The sequence below is a fragment of the Vidua macroura genome, chromosome 12 (assembly GCF_024509145.1).
Source record: "Vidua macroura isolate BioBank_ID:100142 chromosome 12, ASM2450914v1, whole genome shotgun sequence".
In the NCBI taxonomy this organism is placed as follows: domain Eukaryota; kingdom Metazoa; phylum Chordata; class Aves; order Passeriformes; family Viduidae; genus Vidua; species Vidua macroura.
Window position 1 is genome coordinate 20,017,334 of NC_071582.1, and position 22,053 is coordinate 20,039,386.

General features: G+C 46.0%; 2 protein-coding genes across 3 annotated transcripts; one reads left to right on the forward strand and one right to left on the reverse strand.

The window, feature by feature from the left end:
* Positions 1-11: 11 nt before the first annotated feature.
* Positions 12-10,934, forward strand: HACD3 (3-hydroxyacyl-CoA dehydratase 3). The gene is made up of 11 exons (XM_053988228.1): positions 12-124; positions 513-555; positions 1,608-1,681; positions 3,575-3,739; positions 4,657-4,708; positions 5,078-5,188; positions 5,796-5,923; positions 6,419-6,531; positions 6,998-7,104; positions 7,879-8,010; positions 8,967-10,934. The coding sequence occupies exons 1-11, from the start codon at positions 38-40 to the stop codon at positions 9,041-9,043; spliced, it is 1,089 nt and encodes a 362-aa protein (XP_053844203.1). The 5' UTR covers positions 12-37; the 3' UTR covers positions 9,044-10,934.
* Positions 10,935-11,652: 718 nt separating this feature from the next.
* On the reverse strand, positions 11,653-20,837 carry INTS14 (integrator complex subunit 14). Of its 2 annotated transcripts, none has more exons than XM_053988226.1 (12): positions 20,517-20,836; positions 20,143-20,417; positions 18,859-18,966; positions 16,924-17,079; positions 15,821-15,939; positions 15,252-15,394; positions 14,427-14,519; positions 13,793-13,937; positions 13,408-13,541; positions 13,187-13,305; positions 12,744-12,809; positions 11,653-11,904 (listed from the first exon to the last, which is right to left on the reverse strand). In XM_053988226.1, exons 2-12 carry the CDS (start codon positions 20,362-20,364, stop codon positions 11,653-11,655), a joined length of 1,557 nt encoding a protein of 518 aa, XP_053844201.1. In that variant the 5' UTR covers positions 20,365-20,417; positions 20,517-20,836. The 2 variants fall into 2 exon arrangements, with proteins under 2 accessions (XP_053844201.1, XP_053844202.1); XM_053988227.1 differs by lacking the exon at positions 11,653-11,904 and adding an exon at positions 12,270-12,423 and having other exon boundaries at positions 20,517-20,837.
* Between the last annotated feature and the right edge of the window lie 1,216 nt (positions 20,838-22,053).

A 22,053-nucleotide genomic window follows, 5' to 3' on the forward strand; every position in this document is an offset into this window, starting at 1 on the left:
GGCGCGGGGGCGGCGCGGGCCGGTGCGGGCCGGGACGATGGCGGGGCCCAGCCTGCGGCCGCACGTGCACTGGGCGCAGCGGCACCGCGAGCTCTTCCTGCGCGTGGACCTCAGCGACGTCCGGGTACGGCCGCGACACCCGGGGGGGACTCACCTGCCGGGGGGGGGGGGGGCAGACTGACCTGGGGACACCCCGGGGGTGACACCTGGGGAACGCCGGGCGCGGACACCTGTGGGGAATTGGGTGTGTGGGGCGGACCCCGGGGTAAATCACCTGCGGGACACCTGGAAAGACTCGCCTGCGGGACACCCGCGGGGGAGACTCACCGGCGGGCGGGGAACACCTGCGGGACCCCCAGGGGTGGCTCACCTGCGGATGCCCCCGGGGACAGCGGCAGCGGGGGGGTCTCGCAGCGGGGCTCGGCGGTCCGGGGAGGGCCGTGCTGGCGTGGGGGCGGCGGGACCCCCGCGGGTTCGTGAGCTGCCAACTAACGCGTGTTCTCCCTCCGCAGAACCCGGACATCACCATCACCGATAATGTCCTGCACTTCAGAGGTAGGGGCTCCATCGGGGGGGGTCTCAGCCTGGCCCCCACGCCAGGCCTGCCGCCGTCCCAGTTGTCCCCATCGCGGGGTGCCTGGTTCCCATCAGTGGCAGGAGCCACCGGGCTGGGCACGTTCAGATGTCCACAGACCTCTGTGTTCCAGCCCTGGTAACCACAACAGGCCCTCTCTTATCTAAGAAGGAAAACCCCAACCTCCCCATATTTAAATATCAGTGGAATTTCTATATATCCTTCCCATCCCGGGCCAGCCAAACCCCAGAGATAACTCACAGCAATTTTTCCTTTCACAAAGATCTGGTGTGCAATTCTTATCAAGCCTCCACATCAGGAACTAGTGCTCCATTTGGAAACTAAAGCAGATCTTGCCCTGAAAGATGGGTTTTTTGCAGCTGGACAGCTGCACATTCCAGCACCATGGAATTTTTTAAGATGTCTCATTAGGAGCTGCTGCCTCCTCGGTGAGCCGCAGCCTGGCCATTTGATAGGAGGGTGTTGCACATCGTGTTCTCTTCAGGATCAGTTTACGGCGTGGAAGGGTGGGAATTAAACACAGTGTGCAGTTTTGGAGCCCTTCCGGGGACAGGATCAATGTGGGAGATGACAAATGAACCCTGAGAAGTGCCCTTCTGCTGCTGGGAGGGACTCCCCACATCACCCTCCTACACACCCAGCAGCACCCATCTCCCTGGGTGCTGCGCTGTGCGGAGGCTGGATCCCCCAAAGGCAGGAGATTTTCTGCTGGGTTTGAGTTAGCCATGAGCAACCTTTTCATCCCCTCTTTTGGGAATTTGACACGCTGGCTTCCTGCAGCAGGGACCCTTTTCCAGTGTGATGCAGACTTGCAGCAGCTTCAGCTGCTGACTCCTGCATCTGCCCCTCCAAGCAACGTTTTGGTGTCTTCCCTGTTATTGTGTGGTTTCCTCTTGGCTCTGAGGAAGGCTGGAAGAAAATGCTGTGAATAAGTGCTGAATGTTTCTGTGTACAAAGCATCCTTTGCAGGTGGAGTGTGTGGAACCTCACACTGTCAATTCTTGTCTTTTAGCCCAGGGTCACGGTGCCAAAGGAGACAACATATATGAGTTTGAGATCGAATTCCTGGAGCCAGTCGAGCCTAAAGTAGGTATTTTTACTTCTCTAATTCTTGCAAAGAAAAAAATAAGTTTTGAAGAACTTGAAAGGGAAATGGCTCTGCATAAAGTCCCCAATATACTGTTTAAATTTTTCTGTAACAGCCAACTGTGTGGCAGTCCTGTGTGCCATTGTCTTGTTTTAATGCAAATCACCTCACTGGAGCTGGTGCTTACATGGACCAGCTTTACTACATACTTGCTTGTCACTTGTTACCCAGCAGTTTAAAGTTTTTTAAAGGATTTAAAGCAGCAAAACAACGGGAGCATCTGGTAATGTGTTGTCTGATGCAACCTTGACTGGAGGTCAGGGGAACATTGTGCAGTTAATGTGATGTTTCATGGCTTCTTTTATAGCTGGACAAAAGAAGAGAGTCAGGAGAATTCATGTTTCTGGCTTGAGCAGATTTCTTAGGTTGTGATATGTTGTGGCTCCTGCTGGAGAAGTCTTTCCTTAATTCCAGTTGCAGTCTGAGTGGAAAGAGCTTGGCTCAAAGAGCTGTCCCTCTTTGTCACTCACAGGTGGCTGTGAGGTCTGTCCCTACCTCTCAGAGCTGTTAGGGGCACAGGAGTACTTGGGCTTTGCTCCTGGGGCAGGATTTGTGCTGCTTATTCCTGGCTGAGTTTGGGATAGTTCCAGTCAGACCGGGAGCCACCATTCAGCTCTGCTCTTCAGCAGGGAAGGAGAAGGGAGGGAAACCATCGGAGGGGGAATTTCCAGGCTCTGTCAGCAGGCATGTTTCTGGTGTGGCTCCTGCCAGGTGTGGTGTGGCAGACAGTGAACAGCTCTTGGTTCCAGGGTCTGGTCACTGCCTTATCATCTGCCTGGCCCACAGTGTGGGAGAGGTGCCTGTCTCTGCCTGTGCTGGCAGACACTGGCTCTGCTCTGAGCCAGGCCTGGAAGGCAAGTCCTTGCCTCTGCAGAGCAGCCTCCTTCCCAAAGCTGTCACTCTGAGTCACTGTGGAGGGATTGGAGAACAGACTGAACTCTGTAACTACAGATGGTCAGGACCAGGCAGTATCACAGTCCAGGTTTTTCTCCTTTGGTTTTGATGTGTAGCATGAGTTCCCCTTGCTGGTGCCAGCAGTGAGAAATGGAGCCTGTGGCAGGCAGGGATGAGGTGTAGTAGCTGTAAATTACAGCTGCAGCCTTCAGATGTCTGAGGAGCATCCAGCCAGCCTTGACAGAGCAGAGCTGGTGTAATGTGCTCAGTTAGGAGTGCAGCTCGTGCAGCAGTTTCAGCTGGTCTGACAGGCAGTGCCATGTGGAGCAGCCTCAGTGGTCAGAAGGGTTCCAAGGTGACAGTGCCATGGGCTCCAAGGTGACAATGCTCTGGACTGTAAGGATGGAGAGCTTCTGGGCCGCCACTGTGCAGGTGGAGAGGCCTTGTGGGGTGGCAGTGACCACACTGCCTGCTCTGTCAGCTCACCTTATCTCCAGGCATTCCCTAAGGCTCTTAGCTCCTTCTCTAGGTGCAGCAGGTGTCACATGGGGTCCCCTGTTTAGACACGTAGCTGTGGCTGCTGGCAGTGTTATTTTTACTGCTGGCTAGAGGAGGTGGGTGGCTCACAGTACTAAGTGCAAGAAGGTGTAAAGCCAAGATCAGGGGTTCTGTCTAAGAAGGCTGGCACTGGGGTCTCTGCTAGCTCTGTGGTGGGATGCAGTGGTGCTGTGTTATGGGCAGGCTGCTCATCAAGTTGTGCAACCATCACAGCTGCCATCTTCAACTGGACTGCCCTTTGCTTCCATGCCTTGGGTGGCAGAGAGACGTTTGTGCTGCAGTGGTTGTGTCATCCGTGCCTCCTTGATAAGGAGAGCTTGGGTATCAACTCAGCCTCAGAGCTTGTTTCATCGGACTGTTGGTGATGTGTCTGCCCCCAGCCTGTGTGCAGGATGACCCAAAGGCAGCTGAACATCACTGTGCAGAAGAAGGAGAGTAACTGGTGGGAGAGGCTGACCAAGCAGGAGAAGCGCCCGCTCTTCCTGGCGCCCGATTTCGACCGCTGGCTGGATGAGTCGGATGCTGAAATGGAGCTGAAGGAGAAGGTGAGTCCTGTGGGCACCTGGAGCTTGTGCTGCCACTTACAAAGCAAGGACAGCTGTTCTCCTGTGCCTGAACCTGCATTCTTCATTTACCAGGAGTTTTTGGCATGCTGATTGTTATTGCTGTTCTATACAGAGCTGGTTAAGTGGTTCAAATTGTAAGCAGGAATTTGGAAATAGGCACATTTCTGGTTAGAACTGGACCTGGAGGCTCCTTGCATGTGCCCGTTGCCTGGTGTGCTGATCCATAGAGGATCATGTCACTCTGCCATGTGGAGCCCCAAGGAGTGAATCCTGGACATTGGCTGGCTGGGAAGCAGGGATTGCTGAGGCTTTCCTGAGCCCCTGGCTGGCCCTGCTGGTGCATTCCCACCATCTGGTGAGCTTGAGCAGCTTACTGTGGTGGGGAGGTGCAAGATGGACTTGGAAAAGGCTTGAACAGACCACATTCCTGCAAATCCCTTTTACAACAAACACTGCCCTGTTCCCCTCTGCAGCCATGAGCTTAGCACAGAGCAGAGAGGGGCACTGCAGTGCCAAGGCCCAGGAGCATTGGGGAGGGCAGGCAGAGAACCTGGGCTGGATGATCTCTGTTCTCTTCAGGTTGCTGGTGGGTCCTGTAAGAAACAGCACAGTCATAACTGAGAATTAACACAGAAAGCAGTGGCTTTTTCAGCACAAGCATCTAATTACTAGAACAAACCACACGGTGAGGGCAGGATAACTGGTTAACACCCTCTGGCTTTTACTGAACTATAATTTCTGGATGATGAATGTCCTGTTTTATGCTTGTGAAAATTTAAACCTTCTAGCTACTGGCTGCTCGGCTGAGTTTTAAACCTACCAGCTTTGCAGTAGTATAGTTAACAAATCACTTGCTAATTACAGTAAGTCTTTAAAACCTTATCCTTCATCTTAAGGAAGAAGAAAAGATTAACAAAATGAAAATAGAATCCAGAGTCCCAAAAGACCGTAAGTAACTGCATCTTTTTAGTGGGTAAAGTGGGATTTAGAAAGTTTGTTCACACTTTGTGAACCTTGACTCTCTTAAGGAGCAGTTTTGAGTGGCTTGGTGTGTCTTGGAGGGGGATCTTTGTATTGTGAGCTGTTAGAAATTTAATAAAAATGGACTGAAATTTCCAAGGAATGTCAAAAATCTGACTAGCAAGTATTGAGTTCTGGCAGATGATGGCAAAAGCAAAACCCCCAGTGCATCCAACAATGCTTTTATCACAATCAAGAACTTCCCTTTTCCTTATAAGCTTTATTCTGAGAAAGCCTGGTTTGCTGCTCTATTACCATTGTACTCTGCTCACCTGATGTGTTTATTATTGATTTTAGCTTTCAAACACCTGAAGAAGGGCTACCTAATCATGTATAATCTTGTACAGTTTTTGGGATTCTCTTGGATTTTTGTGAACATGACAGTACGACTGTTCATCTTAGGAAAAGGCAAGTAATGAACACTATTTTATTTATATTGGAGGGTTTGAGTTGATTTTCAGTGTTGTTTTTAAGACTTTTTAAATAGCAAAATCTAAAGGGAGACATATTTAGGAACTAAACCTTGAATGCATTGCCAAAGAGCACAACAAAAGCCTTTCAAAGGTCATCCTAGTGTCAAGGGCAGGAAAATACTGTCCCCTTGTAAGTCACAGCTGTGTACTCTGTGAATGATAGTTGGATCACCTCTAACAAAATCAGCTGAAGCAAAATGTCTCGCTGACTGCAATGTCAATGTTTTTGAAAATGATCTGGACAGAATATTTTGTTTTTGAGGCAAGAACGATCCATTCTGTTGAAGTACAGCACTATTGCCTTTTTTGTAAGGCAGTTACTGAAATAGCTCTTGATCCTTCTGTGTGTGAAATGGAGCAGTGTTTCTGCCCCAGCTGCTGTGAGTTCAAGATAAGGCCTATAAAGAACTTATGTAATTATGCATCATGTTTTTCTCAAATACAACTAGAATCCTGTTATCACAAGCTGTGCTGCTGCACCAGCTTCCTGAGCATGGAAATTCATTTGTTCTCTAAAATGGTTGGTTTCCTGTGTCTTACAGATTCCTTCTATGACACATTTCACACTATTTCTGATATGATGTATTTCTGTCAGACCCTGGCATTAATGGAGATCATGAATTCACTAATAGGACTGGTCAGATCACCGCTGATCCCTTCTGTAGTGCAGGTTGTGTTTTTAAATTCTTCTCCTTGCTCTTATGTTTAAAGTAAATGTTTATTTTACACAAGTGTTGATACTCTCCTAAAATAAGTGATGCAACCTCACTGGCACTGGACTAGAGGATTTCTTATTCATGAGGAAGGAATCCATGCTTCCCAGTCTTGGCTGTGACAGGCTGTCTCTCCTTCCATCACCTGGGTAGGGAGTGCAGGACAGCAACAGCAAGAAGCTGATAAAAGTACATGATTTTGATTTGGTGCCAGTGCCCTTTTTATCCTGGTTGTGGTTGTTGTGCATAAAAATGAGGATGGGTGATTTGAGACTGGATCCCTTGGATTGTACCTAAATACAGGGCAAGATGCCTACTTGTGAGAAGCAGTCACAGCACAGCTGTGAGTTAGTTGTGTGCTCAGATGTGTGAGGAGTAGATATCTTGTGTTTCTGACTCGCCCTTCCTTGTGATGAAGAGTGAATGTTCCTTAATATGTTTTTCTTTAATAGGTGTTTGGAAGAAACTTTGTTTTGTTTGTTATCCTTGGAAGCTTGGAGGAAATGCAGAGCAAACCTGTGGTGTTCTTTATATTTTATTTCTGGAGTATCACTGAGCTGTTCAGGTTGGTGGGATTTTCCTCCTATCAAGTGTGCACAGAACAAAGTGGTTGTTCCCAATAACTCTGTAAAGAAGATTTTGATCTTTGTATTTTTTGGAAGAGTTGGCCCCAGAGGAGAAGAGCTCCTTGAGTCATGGACTGTTCACAGCCTTCCTTCATCTGCCAAAAGCTAAGGCAGGGCTGGAGTCTGAAAGTGATACTGCCCATATTTCTTTATTTCTTTATATCTTTGAAAAGAAGTAATTTGAAAGGTTTATTAGGCAACCAGGCAGTTGCCTTCATCCCTGTTCAGAATGGCCTGAGCCCTGTAAACTGCCCAGTAACTGTGTGCCCATCATCATCCACAGGGACAATGCCTTGAATATTCTTGTGTCATTTGGGAATTGTGTTGAGCACACAGTGTATATACATTGGACTAATTCTAGTAGTAGTTTCCATTTTAAAGTGTTTGTTTCTCCTCACACTGTAGGTATCCCTATTACATGCTTTCCTGCATTGGAATTGAATGGAAACCACTCACCTGGCTCCGTTACACTGTCTGGATCCCTCTCTACCCCTTAGGGGGCTTGGCAGAAGGTATCTCCTTAAAACAGTTTACTAAATAATGAATTCAAGGCTAGGAAAATAACTCGATTTCTTTTTTTGGCAGCTGGACTTAAAATAGTAAAATAGAACAACAGATAAATAGATTTGCTTTGAGGTGAACCAAATATAAGCATTTTGTCTTTCATACTGAATCAAATACTATTTTCAATTTGATGTGAAGTCTTCCTTTTGGAGGAAAGACTCCCTTTCTGGAGGGGGAAGGCAACGACAGGTTGCATGAACAAATGGAACAAGAACAAGCTGCACAGGATGCCAGTGCTCACTTCCCTCTGCTGAACCAAAGCTTTGTCTGCTGGGCCTGACTTGCTCAGCCTGGCCTGGGTTCACACCAGCTCCCAGGTCCTGATATTATCTTGTAAATGACTGCAGAGGACAGGCAGGGGCTTATTCCTGTGTTGCAAACCTGTGCCTGTGAGCCTGGAGGAGCTTTGGGCATTGCCCAACACAGAGCAGGGGGAGGAGTGTGCCTGTTTCATTGCTGGGGCTATTTCTGGATGGCAAATCCTGCTGGCACAGGCCCTGGGGCTGCAGCTGTGCGTGAGAACAGAGTCTCACCAGGAAGGTTCCCTGCTGCACCCCCTCAGCCAGGTGCTTCCCACCCTACTGCATGTTCAACACCTTCAAAATTGCTGTCATTAATCAGCGCTGGCAAATTAGAAGGGACTATGCTGAAATAGTTGGTGTGGGCTGTGTAATTATATATTTTATCTGTGCTTGGTAATGATGGTGACCTTCTGCTTTCAGCTGTCTGTATTGTTCAATCCATTCCAATCTTCAGTGAAACCGGGAAATTTAGCCTGGGATTGCCAAATCCACTGAATGTCACAATCCAGTTTCCATTTGTGCTTCAAATATATCTTATAGCCTTGTTTTTAGGTAAGTATTTAATTCTCTTTCTCAGTATTGAAATAAAAAGGCCAGTTTCCCCTGAATAACTTGATTTTTCAAAGAAAATGAAATTCCTGCATCTTGGGGACCATGGCAACACAAAATTGCTTAAGGTTAAGCATTATTATTGAGAAATATTAATGTAAATTTGTCAGTGATGGAGTGGAACACACCTCCAATGAGCTCTGATTAGCCCTCCAAAAAGGTGATCTTGGTAACAAATTAGCAGCGTAAACTTGGGTTAAAGGAATAATTTTTACACGTATTTATAACTATAGTATACTTAGTTTCACCTTTTAGGGGGTATTTGAGCTTTGGAATGATGTAGTGGCAATATAAACATAATTTCAAATTAAACTAATTTAGTGAAATGTTGCAATATAATCACAAATGCAAGGTGAAGTCATGTTTTTCCAGGAGACAATATAGAACTCTCTTTAAATAGTATATTTAAAGAAGAAAACCTGCTTGAGACATAGTTGGTTTCTGTGTTACACCTGTAAACACAATTTATCTTCCTCCTACCCACACCCACCTTGGGTATCCACAACTCACCACAATCTAACCCAGAATTTTAAACTGAACTTTCACTAGATTTCTCCTGCTCAGAGACATTGCTTAAAGCCACCCTTCAGTTGAGTTTCACTCTGAAATACCTGGTTCATGCTCCTTAGCTCTGCACAGCTGGTGTCACAACTTCTTAAAGGTGACAAACAAACCGTCTAAGCAGCTCTTTACCAAACAGCCTGTGCAGCAACTCCTGCCTCAGCCAGCAAGAAAACACTTGCATTAGCTTTCACTGCTATACACACCCCTAAATAATTTGTTTTGTTATGTGGTGGTTGGGTTAGTTGGGTTCTGTTATTTTTCCTTTAGATTTGGTACAGCCATTCAGCATAAAAAGATGCAATGATGTCCTACCTAAACACTTCCTTCTTTTCCAGGGGTATTTGTAAACTTCCGTCACCTCTACAAGCAAAGGAAACAGCACCTTGGACCAAAGAAGAGAAAGATGAAGTGAAGCAGGACTGCAATGCTTTCTTATCTCACTTGGGGACAAGATAAGCCTCTAATTCTTACGGTTTTACCCACTGTAATGCAAGAATTTTGTAAAATGAAATGACCACGCTAGATTTCATGATTTCATAGTGAATTCAGGTAACGTTCCCTTATACTGGATTTTGTTCCCTTTCTATCATCTATGCATGGCATTTACCATTGAACATTTAAACTTGTATCCTGTCAACCAGCATATTAGAAAGAAATCCTATTATCTGCATATGATATGCTTATAATCAGTGGAGCAGCACTAACTAGAAATAGTGTTTATCTTTTCATTGGAGATTTGCTCTTTCAATATTGCATGCAGATAGGGCTTCTGATGTGGGATATGCTTTTAGCTGGCCTGTGCTGTTCCTGGGAGGCACCTTGATGGCAGGAGGAGGCACAGTCTGAGGCCACTGTGCTGTGTTTGGGTGTTTATCAACAAACTTGCTCAGTATATTCCCCCCATTTTCTTCTGCAGCATTATTGATGGTGCAGAATGAAAACTGGAAGTAGCTAATGCTGATTTAAATGCTACCAACTTAGTCTCTTTCTAGTTGAGCCTTAATGGAATAGGAGCTCTGTGTGGACCATAGCAATGTGTATTCCTGTAGCAACACATCCTGTCCAGTCATTAGGGAAAGGAAGCTGCCACTGAGAGTAGAAATGCTTTCCTGGTTGGTAGAGCAAGCACTGAAATGTAACAAAACAAGGGAACATAGGTACCAGCTTTCCCTGGCACGTGGACCCCAACAGAACTCCAACCCATGCAAAGGGAGAATGTGGAATTCTCATGGGAGATGGGGCCCCTCTGATCCGTCCTGGCAGGGCTGTGGCTCCTGTATTTACAGCCTTCAGCAAAGTAGCAAAGTCACTTTTCTACCTGCATTTAGGGGTGCAGCAGAGAAGTTGGTGTGTATGGTTTGACTGGCTCCTGGGGGGATGGAACAGGGGGTCAAATAAACTGTATTATTTAGCACATATCAAATCTTAGTAAGGGAGGTCTCACATAGGGTTTGAAGGACCCTTTTCTCTTTGCTTGCTTTAACCACCACCACCAAAGCGAAGCTCCCCCCACATTTCAGGTCATCTGCTGTCTCACCTGGCAACCTCTGCCTCAGCTGACTTTATTTCAGCATGTCCTTCTTCACACCAAGCCTCCCGTAGCTGATCCCAGATTCCTCTGGCCTCCTTAACCCAGCTTAGAAATGTACAGAAAGTTTACTTTAAACTGGACTGTGGTTATGAACAGGCTGTTTCCCAACTGCCACTGCCCCAAGGCACTGCAGAGCAATGCCAGCAATCCAGAACAGACACAACCTGAGATTAGCTTAGTGCCATGTTACCATTTATCTTTTTCTATTGTAAAACAATAGGACCCCTCCAGAAAATTATTTTATATATATTAAAAGTAACAAACAGCAGAAGGTTTGTGATATGGACCCAGTGCTTGTTACTGTAAATAAAATAGTGTTATAAGGAGACTTAACAAAGAAGCAGTACAAGCTCCACGCTGCATTTCACAAATTGTGTTTTGTCAACAAGAGGCGTGATACAACTTCTCTTTGGGAGAAGCTCAGCCTACTTTACTCAGGAGAGTTGAGCACTATTTACACAATATTTCACTTAGCACACACTGTACCTATGTTTGAAGTATGTAAAAGGGTTGAATTAGCTGAGTAAAAGAACAGCAAGCATCACTTTCATACTTTAATTTCTTCTCTGGGCATTTAAACCTCTGTTATGAAATCCATATGTATTCATCAGTGAAATTGTGGTACCTAGTGCAAGCTGTCATGGATCTTACACTACTGAATTTTAGTCCTTCAGAAAGAATGTGTTTCTATTAATAAAGATTTACAACCAAATTTTGTTTTAGTTCAGTTGTTTGTTCTTTCAAATTATACAACTTCTCAGGAAGTTGTATAATTTGATATTTAACTTGAGATAAACAGCTGGGACCTGAACCTTCACCAGGTCAGTGTTTTGGGCCACACAGCCTGGTTGCTATGAAAACAGAACAAACCCAACTTAAATTTTCATGAAGAATTACTCTTTATTTGTTATGCAAATAAAAAAACATGTGTCCCAAGATCAAGTTACTTTCAGAAGTATAAGCACTGCGATGCAAGTGATAATGCTCAGTATAGACTGTCAAGTTGGGCATAAAGACAGCCCAACACCCCAAAATCAGTTCTGTATCTGATCTTGCAGGGTGCTTCTTACACCTTTCTTTGGACTAATCAATGTTTAAAGTGTAGTAGCTGCCTTTTAGGGTACTTTCACCAGTGAGTTCAGTTATGTAGTAACTGCATTTTGGGGAGGCCAAAACCCAAGAGCTGCCAATGACAATTTTTTTCTCTCTTCACATGTACTGAATAACTTCCACCCATCATCCAGCACTATCACTGGGTTTGGGACACTTTCCACAGTTTTCAGGTCTGACTAAAAGCCACCACAAATGAGCTATGTTTGTTTAGAAAGCACTGATGCAAAACTTCCCCGTTTGGATAGGAAGTTCTTCAAACAGTGATTGAACAGGCCAGAAGAAAACCTGAACCGCTTGAGCCTTAATCTAGAGAAGCTTCACATTCTCTCAGTGCTGCTACTGGAAAAGTCTGTCTGCAGAGGAGCAATGTTGTGATCATAGGCAGCGTATTCCGAGGCTCCAGTACTTGCCACTTTGAGCTGCTGGGCCGCGTGTGTGAGCTGGAAGGCGGCGTCGGGGTGGGCGGTGTCGGGGAGCAGGGTGCACTCCCGCTCCAGCATGTCTGCCACGCCCTTCAGCAGCTCCAGGAAGCCAAAGGCCAGAGCTGCCTTCCGCAAACGATTCAGCTCCTGCAAAGACACAAAACCCCTTTTAAAGCCACTCCAAGCCTCGACATCAAACGTGGGTTTCCTCTGTCTGTTTTTAAAGGTGATGTTACTCACAGTGCAGCTGCTGGAAACTGCCCACCTGCTCATGGATAGAAAGTCAGGGCTGAAGATGCTAACAGTGGTCTTCCCTTAATCCTTTCTTATAAACCTCCACTTATTCCTTTTGTGCATTCAGCTATTGTACCTGCCTGCTTTGTCTGAGTCCCAGCAGGGCTCCAGTTTAGGCTTCACTCACTGACTGCTCCCTTTGACCACAGTGTCCAGTAAAATGTAGATACATTGATTTTTCTTCCCTGAAAACTGAACAGTGCTTATGTGTACTTAGGCAGGGTATTTGTTCTTCACATCTCTGGAGGCTGCAATACCAAACTGCTTCAGCACTAAGCTTGCAAGAGGAATAATTATCTCCAGTTACAGTCTGGTAATGGATCATTATGGTGTGGCCAAATGTGCCTGGAACTTCATCTTTCTCTTCTTCCACTGTAGATAAAATGGAGGAGACATTTTCAAGACTCAGAATTACATCTGTGTTTCTGTTCCTCTCTGATCCCTGTTCATTTCTGCCTGGACAACAGCATAGAAGTTCATGGAAGTAGCAGAGGTCATGGGGGTACTTGTAGACATGACACATCTATGCCAGAAAATGTAGTGCCAAACCATTGAAATGAGACCCCCTTGTCTCACCTAACCAGTCTAACTTTTTACAGAGCACTGCAAGCCTGAACAGAATACACAGCATGGTTCCTCTGTCAAATGCACCACTATGGATCAAACTTAGGCCAGCCTGGAATGTTACTCACTTTATAGAAGGTTTGTGTTTTTTCAGGGAGTTTCCTTGCATTTCTCAAGATCTTCTGTACATCTGTCTGCAGAAAATAGAAAAAAAAAAATCCAAAAATCTTGGCAGCTTCTGGGGGAAGCTGCAGAACAACCCCCAACTCTTTATGGATAAATTATCCTGACCATTGACAAGACTGCAGCTCACAAAGGCTGAAACACAACTGGTAATTATACTAAATCAAATAAACCAAGCCAGATGCTCCACTGGAGACACAACTCTCATTAAACAAGCTATGCTTTCTGATTGCATTTTAATCATGACATTGTAAAGAGGCAGTGTTTATAAAAATGAAAGAAAAGCAATAAAGCAATTACATTAAATGGGCAAGACATGCACAGACTGCAGTTCCTGCTGAGATGGCTCCTGCTGCTCCAGGTAAAGCAGCACAAGCTGGATCATTACCTGGAGGCCACTGGGTTTGATCCAGACAGTGACATTCTGGGCATAGCTGCGCTTGTTCTTGGGCTGCAAAGGGAAAGGGCTCTTATTGTCATCCTCCCCATAAGGATTTTCTTTTGCATCTGGGAGAAAAAGGAAATTACAGACATAGCAACTAAGAATTGTCAAGATCATTTACACAGCACTGAGCTTGCAAGAGTTACTCAGAGGAGTGTGACCAGTACCTGAAATGGGGCCAAGCTGTGCCATCTTCCCCAGCCATGGGAGGGGCTCAGGGCCAGGTTCAAAGAGTGACATCATGAGGTTTGATTTCTTCTTGCTATCAGCTTGTGAATAAAGCATTCCATACCACTCTGGCCTGTGGAAAAGAGCAAACTCTCAAAGGCTGAAAATCTTCCACCCCTTTGCCTAGAATGTGCCTCCCTCTCACTGTGTGGAGGCTCAGTGTTTGCAATTTGTACTGACAGAAACAAATCTGCAATTAAAAATCCACAGCTTAGTCTAGCAGTGCAGAGTTCTGCACAGAATACAGATATAAATAAGCATAATTTATAAATAAAGCCTAAGTGAGCAAAGTAAGATTTTTCAGGCAGACATCCAGCTCCATACCCCAACTGGACGAGAGCCACCATGCCTTCCACTTTCAGGCTGCCATGTAATAAAACACAGAAGTTGGGGATTTTCCCAGCAATCTGATTAGCTGAATTCTCATCTTCAGTGTCATCTGTGATCCCAGGTCCCACCTCATCCCCCTCTGGGGAAGAATCAAAGCAAACAAAGAGAAAACATGAGAATAAATTCAAATACAAGAGTTCTGTTTCCATGACACCACCCTTTACTGTCTGCAAGAGTTAATGAATACTTCTGTAGAACAAACAGCTGCAGCATGAACTGCTTGGGCAAAGTGGCAGAGTAATGATACATAAATATTCCACTGCATTGTACTCAAGAGCATTAAATATTCATCTTGCACCACATATTTCATGGCTCATTATTATTCTGAACTGTAAGTTTAGCATGTTCTATTAATGATGTTGTAAGGACCCTGGTCCCTCTATGGACTTCACAAAGACCACAGTATGCAAAATAAGAGAGCCTGTGGTCAAGGTTTGAATTTTAATGCAATCACACAAATATGACATCTGGTATTTTGATAAAGCACAAAAAACTGTGCTTCCAGTCTAAACCTCATTACAAGGGAAGCTTAAAGTAGTTTTTGCTGAAATAAACCCGACTTGCTCACCTCTGTTAAGTGCAATGGGCAGTACCAAGTGCCTGGACAAGACAGGAGGGCTGGAAATGTCTGCAATATCTACAAACCCAACAATTTCTAGATCTGCAGGGAGACAACAGATTTAAATCAGATTTAAGACAGTTTAAGTCATATTTGGAAATAACTGAAATGTATTCAGAGACTATTTAACATCACCACTTCTTACACCACCAGGTTTTCTGAAGCAATGACAGAAGGTAGCACAAGAGAACCCAAAGTCAACTGGAGTGTAAAGGTGCTAATAAGTTAGAAATACATAAAACAACTTTTGAAGATGACTTTCAGCACACACAGACTGCTGCCCATGAGCTGTGCTGCTGGACAGTTACAGAACTGGGCACCTTGATATTTACACTGTACACAAACCACTGCTGTCTTATAAATTCCAAAAGAGAAAAAGCAAATACCTGCTGCTCATGGGAGCTGTGCCCACTAACAGGAGGGCTGGGAATATTTTTCTTTGTACAGTTGTTTTTAAAAATAATTTCTCCTCCCTGAAGCTTATGATGGTGGTTCATGGAAAGCAGCCTGTGGCTGTCTTCCAGTCTCTACCCCTAGAAATTGGCACCCTGAGCTCTGAAAGTGCCTCTACCCTACTCCAACCCTTCAGCCAGGTACACATGGATGAAGTAGGATGATATTTGGTGTCACACATACACCAAAAAATTACAGTCAGAGACTGACCCTTGCAGAGAAAAAAAGTGGATGAAGCAATAACTCCACAGGATGAGAGGTGGTAGTGAAAGGGCAGAAATCAAATGGATTTTAGTAAAAAAGCAATCAAAGATTTGTTACCTGTATTAATTGCTTTAGGAATGGGGTCTATTTCCTCATCTATAATGAAAGGCTCTGGTCTGGGAAATACTTGCACATCAGATGTTAAGTGGCCACACTTGAGGACAGCATGGAATGGTGTGTAAGCCAGGTCTATTAGCTTTCTAGAACACAGTTATTAAGGAAAACATAATACATAGTAAATAAAAATAGTTTGTCTAAAGCACACTAATTTAGCTCCCAGACCTTTTTAAACTACAGTTAATGCAATAGTTCTAGTGTTGCTAAATTATGAAACAGAGCAGCATTATCCCACTCATGGCAAATGAACAATAATTATGGAAATTACTGTCTTCTATCTGCCAAGCATAAGCAGATGCTACGGTTTGGTTACAAAGACTAAAATAAATATTGACCATAACCAGTGAAGGCCAAGATGAGATTACAGTTAACAAGATCATAAAATTAAAAAAAAAAAAAAAGAGTTTAATTAGGACATCTCATCACCAGATTTCTTACTGTATTTGCTTTCCTTTCAAGATAGCAACTGGGAACCTTCCCAAAGGTCTGTTATCTACAAGTGTGCTCACCCAAACATGGACTGCACATTCTTCAGGCACAGGGGGCCATCAATGGTGAAAATCTGCCCTTCCCCATTGTTTAAATCAATGAGCCGTTCCAGGCAGTCTAAGGAATCTGTGCTTTGAAGCTGCATAAAAAGAAAAGGAAATATTTTTATTGAGTGATCTTTTTATTCTCTTTTGTACTAAGCAGTATTTTTAAAGAAAATATACACAATATAGCAAAAAGCATCTGATTGGATGCTCCCATGATTTTTTGTTCCCTCTCTCCTTTCCAAATAAACCAACATTCTTTGTCTCCCAGGCAATGTTCTCTTATTACTTATCAAAAATAGATGATTTATTTAAAATATTTTTGCAGTTATTTTGAGATATTAACAGTGCTTCAATCCACCAGCTTACTCAAAAGCATCATCCTTGACAGAGACCATGAAGCTGAGATATCTAATTGATGCCTAAGCAAAAAACCCTTCTGTGAAGGACACAAGAATACAGGTGTCAAGTCAAAAGCAATGCTATTAATAAAACTTAATCTAACAAATATTAGTCAAATAGGCTTCTTTTTAAACAAATGTTTGTGCAGCAGAATTCTAACTCCTGTGAAGATTTTTAAAGCTGGGATTGAAATTTGCAAGAGAAGGAGAAGAGAAGAAGAAAATTGACACCTTTTCTTCAAAACTAAGGGATGCTGCTTTGAACACTGGCTTGGAGACTTCAGTTTTCCCCTCTCACATTTCTACATACAGCTATTGTGTTTTCAGTGTTGAGCATCTTTGCAACGCAAGTCATTTATTCAAGAATTTAACTGTGGATTAAGAGGAGCCCCAAAAGCATTCAATGTAATTAATGCAGTAGTAATATAAACAGAGAAATTAAAATTCCATCATATTCTCCAGGGACAAACTGGCATGATTTATAAAGATTACGGTAATAATGCAGTAGCAGTAGATAATAATAGTGCAAAAATAAATTCTCTTTCACCCCATAACTAAGCACCAGAATGCCAACTAAACCTTAAGCACAAGAACATCAACGCAATGCTTTGTGCTGACCTGGGCGTTAGTTCAGAGAAGACCAACAATTATCCAATGCAACAAAGAATAAGACATCACCTCTTCCAGGTTGGCCATGCACATGACATAGAGCTTGGACGGGAACGGGAAGGGCAGCGGGAACCTGTTGCTGTCGCTGCGCTGGCTGTGGGTGGCCAGGGAGTGGCGCAGGGAGCCCCTGCCGATGCCCAGGCAGCCGTCGGTGACCAGGACAACCTGCGGGGAAGGCACGTGAGACACTTCCAGCTGCACCGGGCCCCTGAACACCCACCCGCTGCAGGAGCCTTCCTGCAGCACGTGCAGGAAAATCCCTGCTCCCACCGGGTTTCCTCCACCGAGCTGGGCAAAGAACTGCTGGCAAAATTTCCAGAAAGAACCCCGCACCAAGGAGAAATTGAAGATTGAACCCTCGTGGTTTACACGGTGTGCATGCTGAATAAACGTTTTCTTGGCATTAGGTAATTGCACCAAAATTTGAATCTCATATATTTCATTTTTAAATGTACACTAGGAGCACAGTGACTACACAGCCAAAAACCAGCCTCTTGCTGTTGGACTCAAGGATTCCAGGTTTATTTTCAGATGGATGATAAAGCCCATTTCTTCTGCAGAATCTGGAGAGCAACTCAACTTCCACTACAAGCCACAGAAACCTCAAAAAAGGGTAGCATTAGTGATCTTAATTCTTTGCAAATACAGCTGCATTATGTTCACATTTTGCAGCAGAACTACACTAGCAGAACCACACACTATTCCATTCAATTGCACATCCAGAGTCAATCCCTGTGGAAACCTACACTAATTACACTGAATAATGGGATTATTTACACTCAGCTGTGACCCAGTCACTTCCAGAGGAGTAAAAGAGCTGCTCCTTCAATGCTGCATGGCAACAGCAAGCATGATTTCTGGCTGGTAGAGAAGGAAAATCAAATCCAATTGAAACTCCATGTGCAATTGCTACATCCAGATTTGTATTCTCCCTTCATCCTCAGTCCCTCAGAACTGGTGCTCACCAGTGATGTTTTCCATTACTCCAAGGCTGCACAGCACATTCCTCAGTGCCCTCCACCACCCCAGCACCTGAAGTGCCAGTAAAATGAGCTATGACACAAATGAGAGACAAAATAGTTGAGGTCTAATCTCTGCTCGGTTTTCACGTCTTTCTTGTTCTTTGCTTTGAACGTTTTTTGCTGTCCCAAGGTGCCATTTGTCCATGTTGGATGATGAAGCACTGCCTAACCAATAAACCTCTATCCTTCTTCTCCTTAAGGAATATTGCTTCAGGCATCTTCCCAGCTCACTGAGCTGCAAAATTGCTGAACTTAAAACAAGTGTCTCAGAAAACTGAGGTTTAAAAGGAAACTCTGCCATAAAAGGCAGCAGATTTGGAAGGCTGAGAGCTTGCAGGGTTGAATGGGGTGTGTGAGCAGCTGCATGGCAAATGACTCATTTGGGAGAGAAGTCAGATCAAAACACACTCAGCAGCAGCCCCACGCTGTTGGTTGAGAGCTGGAATTGTTACAAGCCCTGGAAACCATCAGGGAAAGGCTCCTGAAGTGTGGCTACAACCTTTCCAAATGCAGTGAGGCTCCTGGGACAGCAGATTGCATCCAGATCCAACACCAGGCCTGCACAACAGTGCTCCTGAGCCACATTTTACAATCCACTGCACTGCAAGAACACATTGGGCAGGAAACAGTCTCTTTTTTTTTTTTTCCTGCTGAATATTTTTATAAAGATCACCTTCTGTTCATACTGCAGGTTTAGCCAAAATACTAATTCTTTGTGTTTGTGCAGCACCAGCATGCCTGAGAGCATTCCAAACTTTCAAATTACATTTACATTTCTATGTGCAACTCACAGGAATAGAATCAATCACAGAATCACAGGATGGTTTGTGTTGGAAGGGGTCTTAAACATCACCAAGTTCCAATCTCCCTGCCAGGGATAACTAAACATGCAGTGAACTTAAACCAGTGCAATCAGCCATACCTGGCAAGGAATTGCTGCCCCCCATTCCTGCTGGACAATATTGCAAACCCCCAGCAGCGCCGACTCCAAACAGGTTTTGTCATAATCATCCATGTTACTCAGGGCTTCCTGCAAAGACAAACACCACAGTCACTGCTGGGGGAACATCCCTGCCAGGAGACACCCAGCAGTCACTCCTGGCTTTGAAGGAGCTGTAATATTATCAACACAGCTCCTTAAGAATGAAAAAACCACCTTTGCATGTCTTAAAAAAGTGAAAACCTGAGGCAATATCTAACGGGAAACATTTAGCTGAGAAAATCCTCACAGGTGTCAGAGCAGAGAGCACAAGGAGTTTGTTTCACAAAAACTCTTTGGCAGAGAGAGAGAGAGAAGCAAACTCAAAACTCACATCTGCATTCATAAACCAGCTTTTCTCCTAGAAGTAAAAACCTCAGACTTAACACAGCATCACCAGGGTGCAGCTGTGAGATGAACTTGCTAAAGGAGCCTGGTTGGGCTCCTGGCTTGCAAAATTCCTCCAATGAACTCTTAGGGAAGTGAAAATTAATCAGAGAGGATGCACTGGCACCCACCTGCTAAACTGCAAACATAACAGAGAACAGCTTTTAAAATCTCTTTGCCCAATGGACAAACCCAAACCATGGTGCCCTGTGACTGCAATGTGTAATTTCCTCCTGCATGTGAGGGTCAGGTACAGATGTACAATTTTTACTGGATTCGGAGGCTCCACTGCCTTACTGCACTCCTGGGAAATTTCCCTCTTGGACTTTCTCCTTTCCATTTCCTCCTCCCAACTTCCCACTACATCTGTGAGGCCTAAAATCACTTATTCTCACTCTTGCACTCTTTTGACTTCTACACACTCTCATGAGCAGCTTCTCTCTACCAAATCACTCGACTCAAAGCCTTTCTAAATGGTCCTGTCAGCTGCACCGTTTATCAAGAGCAAGCCAACAACTACACATAAAAACAGGGACATCACAGACCCACTTGGAGAGCTTCAGCAGGCAGCCCTTCCCTCCACCCCATTTCTAACTCCATCCCATTTCAGAGTCAATCAGCCACACCCCAGTGCTCACCTGTAAAGGTGCAACTGGCAAAGTTCACCGTTTCAAACACACTGATTTCAGCTGCCCTTAAAATGAGGACAAACCCACTCAATTCAAGGCGTTGTGCACAGGATGATACCAAAACACACAACTTCGCCCTGCTTTGGTGGTACAATTGGCTGATTTTTAAAAAATGACAAAGGCTTATTGCTTTAGTGCTCACAGCCCCTACCTGGAGCGTGTTGTAGTCTCGTGTGAAAGGCACCATGAGCTCCCAGAGGGATGAAAACACCACCAAGGCCGTGAACTCCAGCTTGTAGTTGGTGGCCATGTGCTCGAAGAGCATGGTGAGCCCGTGGGCAGCCAGGTGCTTGCGCTGGTACTCCTCGGAGCCCTCCACCGACACCGGCCGCGTCATGGACAGCGACACGTCCATCACCACCACCGTGGGCATGGCGAGCTGCTCCTCCGCCGCCCTCACGGACGGGCTCGGCCGGGATCAGCTGCCTGCAGCGGGAGGGGAGGCACAAATCGTTACCAAGGCTGCACTTGTGGAGCCACGCGTCTCGCCCCCTCACGCTGACCCGGGGGACAAGCGACAATTACCCTTTTCCCCCCTCAAAACGTGGGGCCGAGCACAGATTAGGTGAATACACGCTGAACCCCACACGGCATTTCCAGCCGGCTGCGGCGCAAGGCCCGGAGACGGCAGGAGCTGAGCCTCGCTGGGGAAAGGGCGCAGCCCTGCCGCTCCGAGGGCGGTCGGGCAGGGATCCAGCCCTCCCTACAAGCCTTCCCCCTCAGCGGGGCTGTCCCCGGAGCGCTCCCGGGACGGCCGGGGCCGAGCGGCGGCGGCGGGCAAGGAGCGGGGCGGCGGAAGGGAAACGCTGCTGCACACCCCGGCCCGCCGCGCCGCCATGCGTCCCGCACGGAAAGAGTCCCCCCGGAAAGCGCGGGCCGGGCGGGAAGGGCCGCGCCCCACGCAGCCCGTGAGGGCTGACCCCGTGCGGGAAGCGGGAATGTGGGATGGCCGTGCTGGGGGAACGCGGTGCCCACGCGAAATAGGACCACACATGGCCGCTGTGTGTGGAGAAGGGTTTATGGATAAGCATCCCGGCTGGGCAGTGCGCCTCCTTCTCCCGGTTCTGTACGTGTGGGAGTGGGGGCGCAGGAGGCAATAAACTCCAGTGCAAAAGTGGGATGTACTCCTGAAATTGTGCGTTCAGATAACAGTTTGCTTTAAAATTATCAGAGACTCACAGAATAGTTTAGCTGGAAAACCCTTCTAAATCATCAAGTCCCACTATTGCCCCAGCACTGCCAAGGCCACCATAAGGCACGTCCCCAGGTGCCACATCCATACAGCTTTTAAATCCCTCCAGGGATGGAGACTCCACCACTGCCCTGGCAGCCTGCTCCAATGCTGAACACGCCTTTCAACAGAGAAATTTTCCCTAATATCCAACCTAAATCTCCCATGGCCCAGCCTGAGCCCGTTCCCTCTCCTCCTGTCCCTGTTCCCTGTTCCCAGCCCGACCCCCCCGGCTGTCCCCTCCTGTCAGGAGCTGTGCAGAGCCACAAGGTCCCTCCTGAGCCTCCTTTTCTCCAGGCTGAGCCCCTTCCCAGCTCCCTCAGCCGCTCCAGACCCTTCCCCAGCTCTGTTCCCTGGACATGCTCCAGCACCCTGATGTCCTTCTCGCCATGAGGGACCCACAATCAAATCATAAATTTCTAATTCTGCTGCGATAAATCTGACTATTAGATTGTTGTGGCTGTTAAATCCTTGGCCAGGGACGTTGTTATTTCTCCCCCCGTGGAGCTGCACCCTATCAGTGCCACAGAAGAGTCACGGGCACCATGCCCAGGTCCCTGCTCCCTCCCCCTGCCTCAGTGCTCCTGAGGGATTTTTCCAGGAGCCAACGAGTTTTAAACCTCTGCCAAGTGGTCACATACTGTGGCAAAGCCCAGCAGAGCTGCTTGTCTGGCATCTGGCCTGTCAGCCACAGGAGATGCCTCAACATGCAGCTCCTTGTTTAACAGTGTTTATAAGTGTGATTTACCCGCTGCAGTGCTGTGAGGGTGATCCGTGCCCATGGCTGGTGCTTCAGTCCAGGAGTTTGTGAAGGGGATAATCACCTGTCCT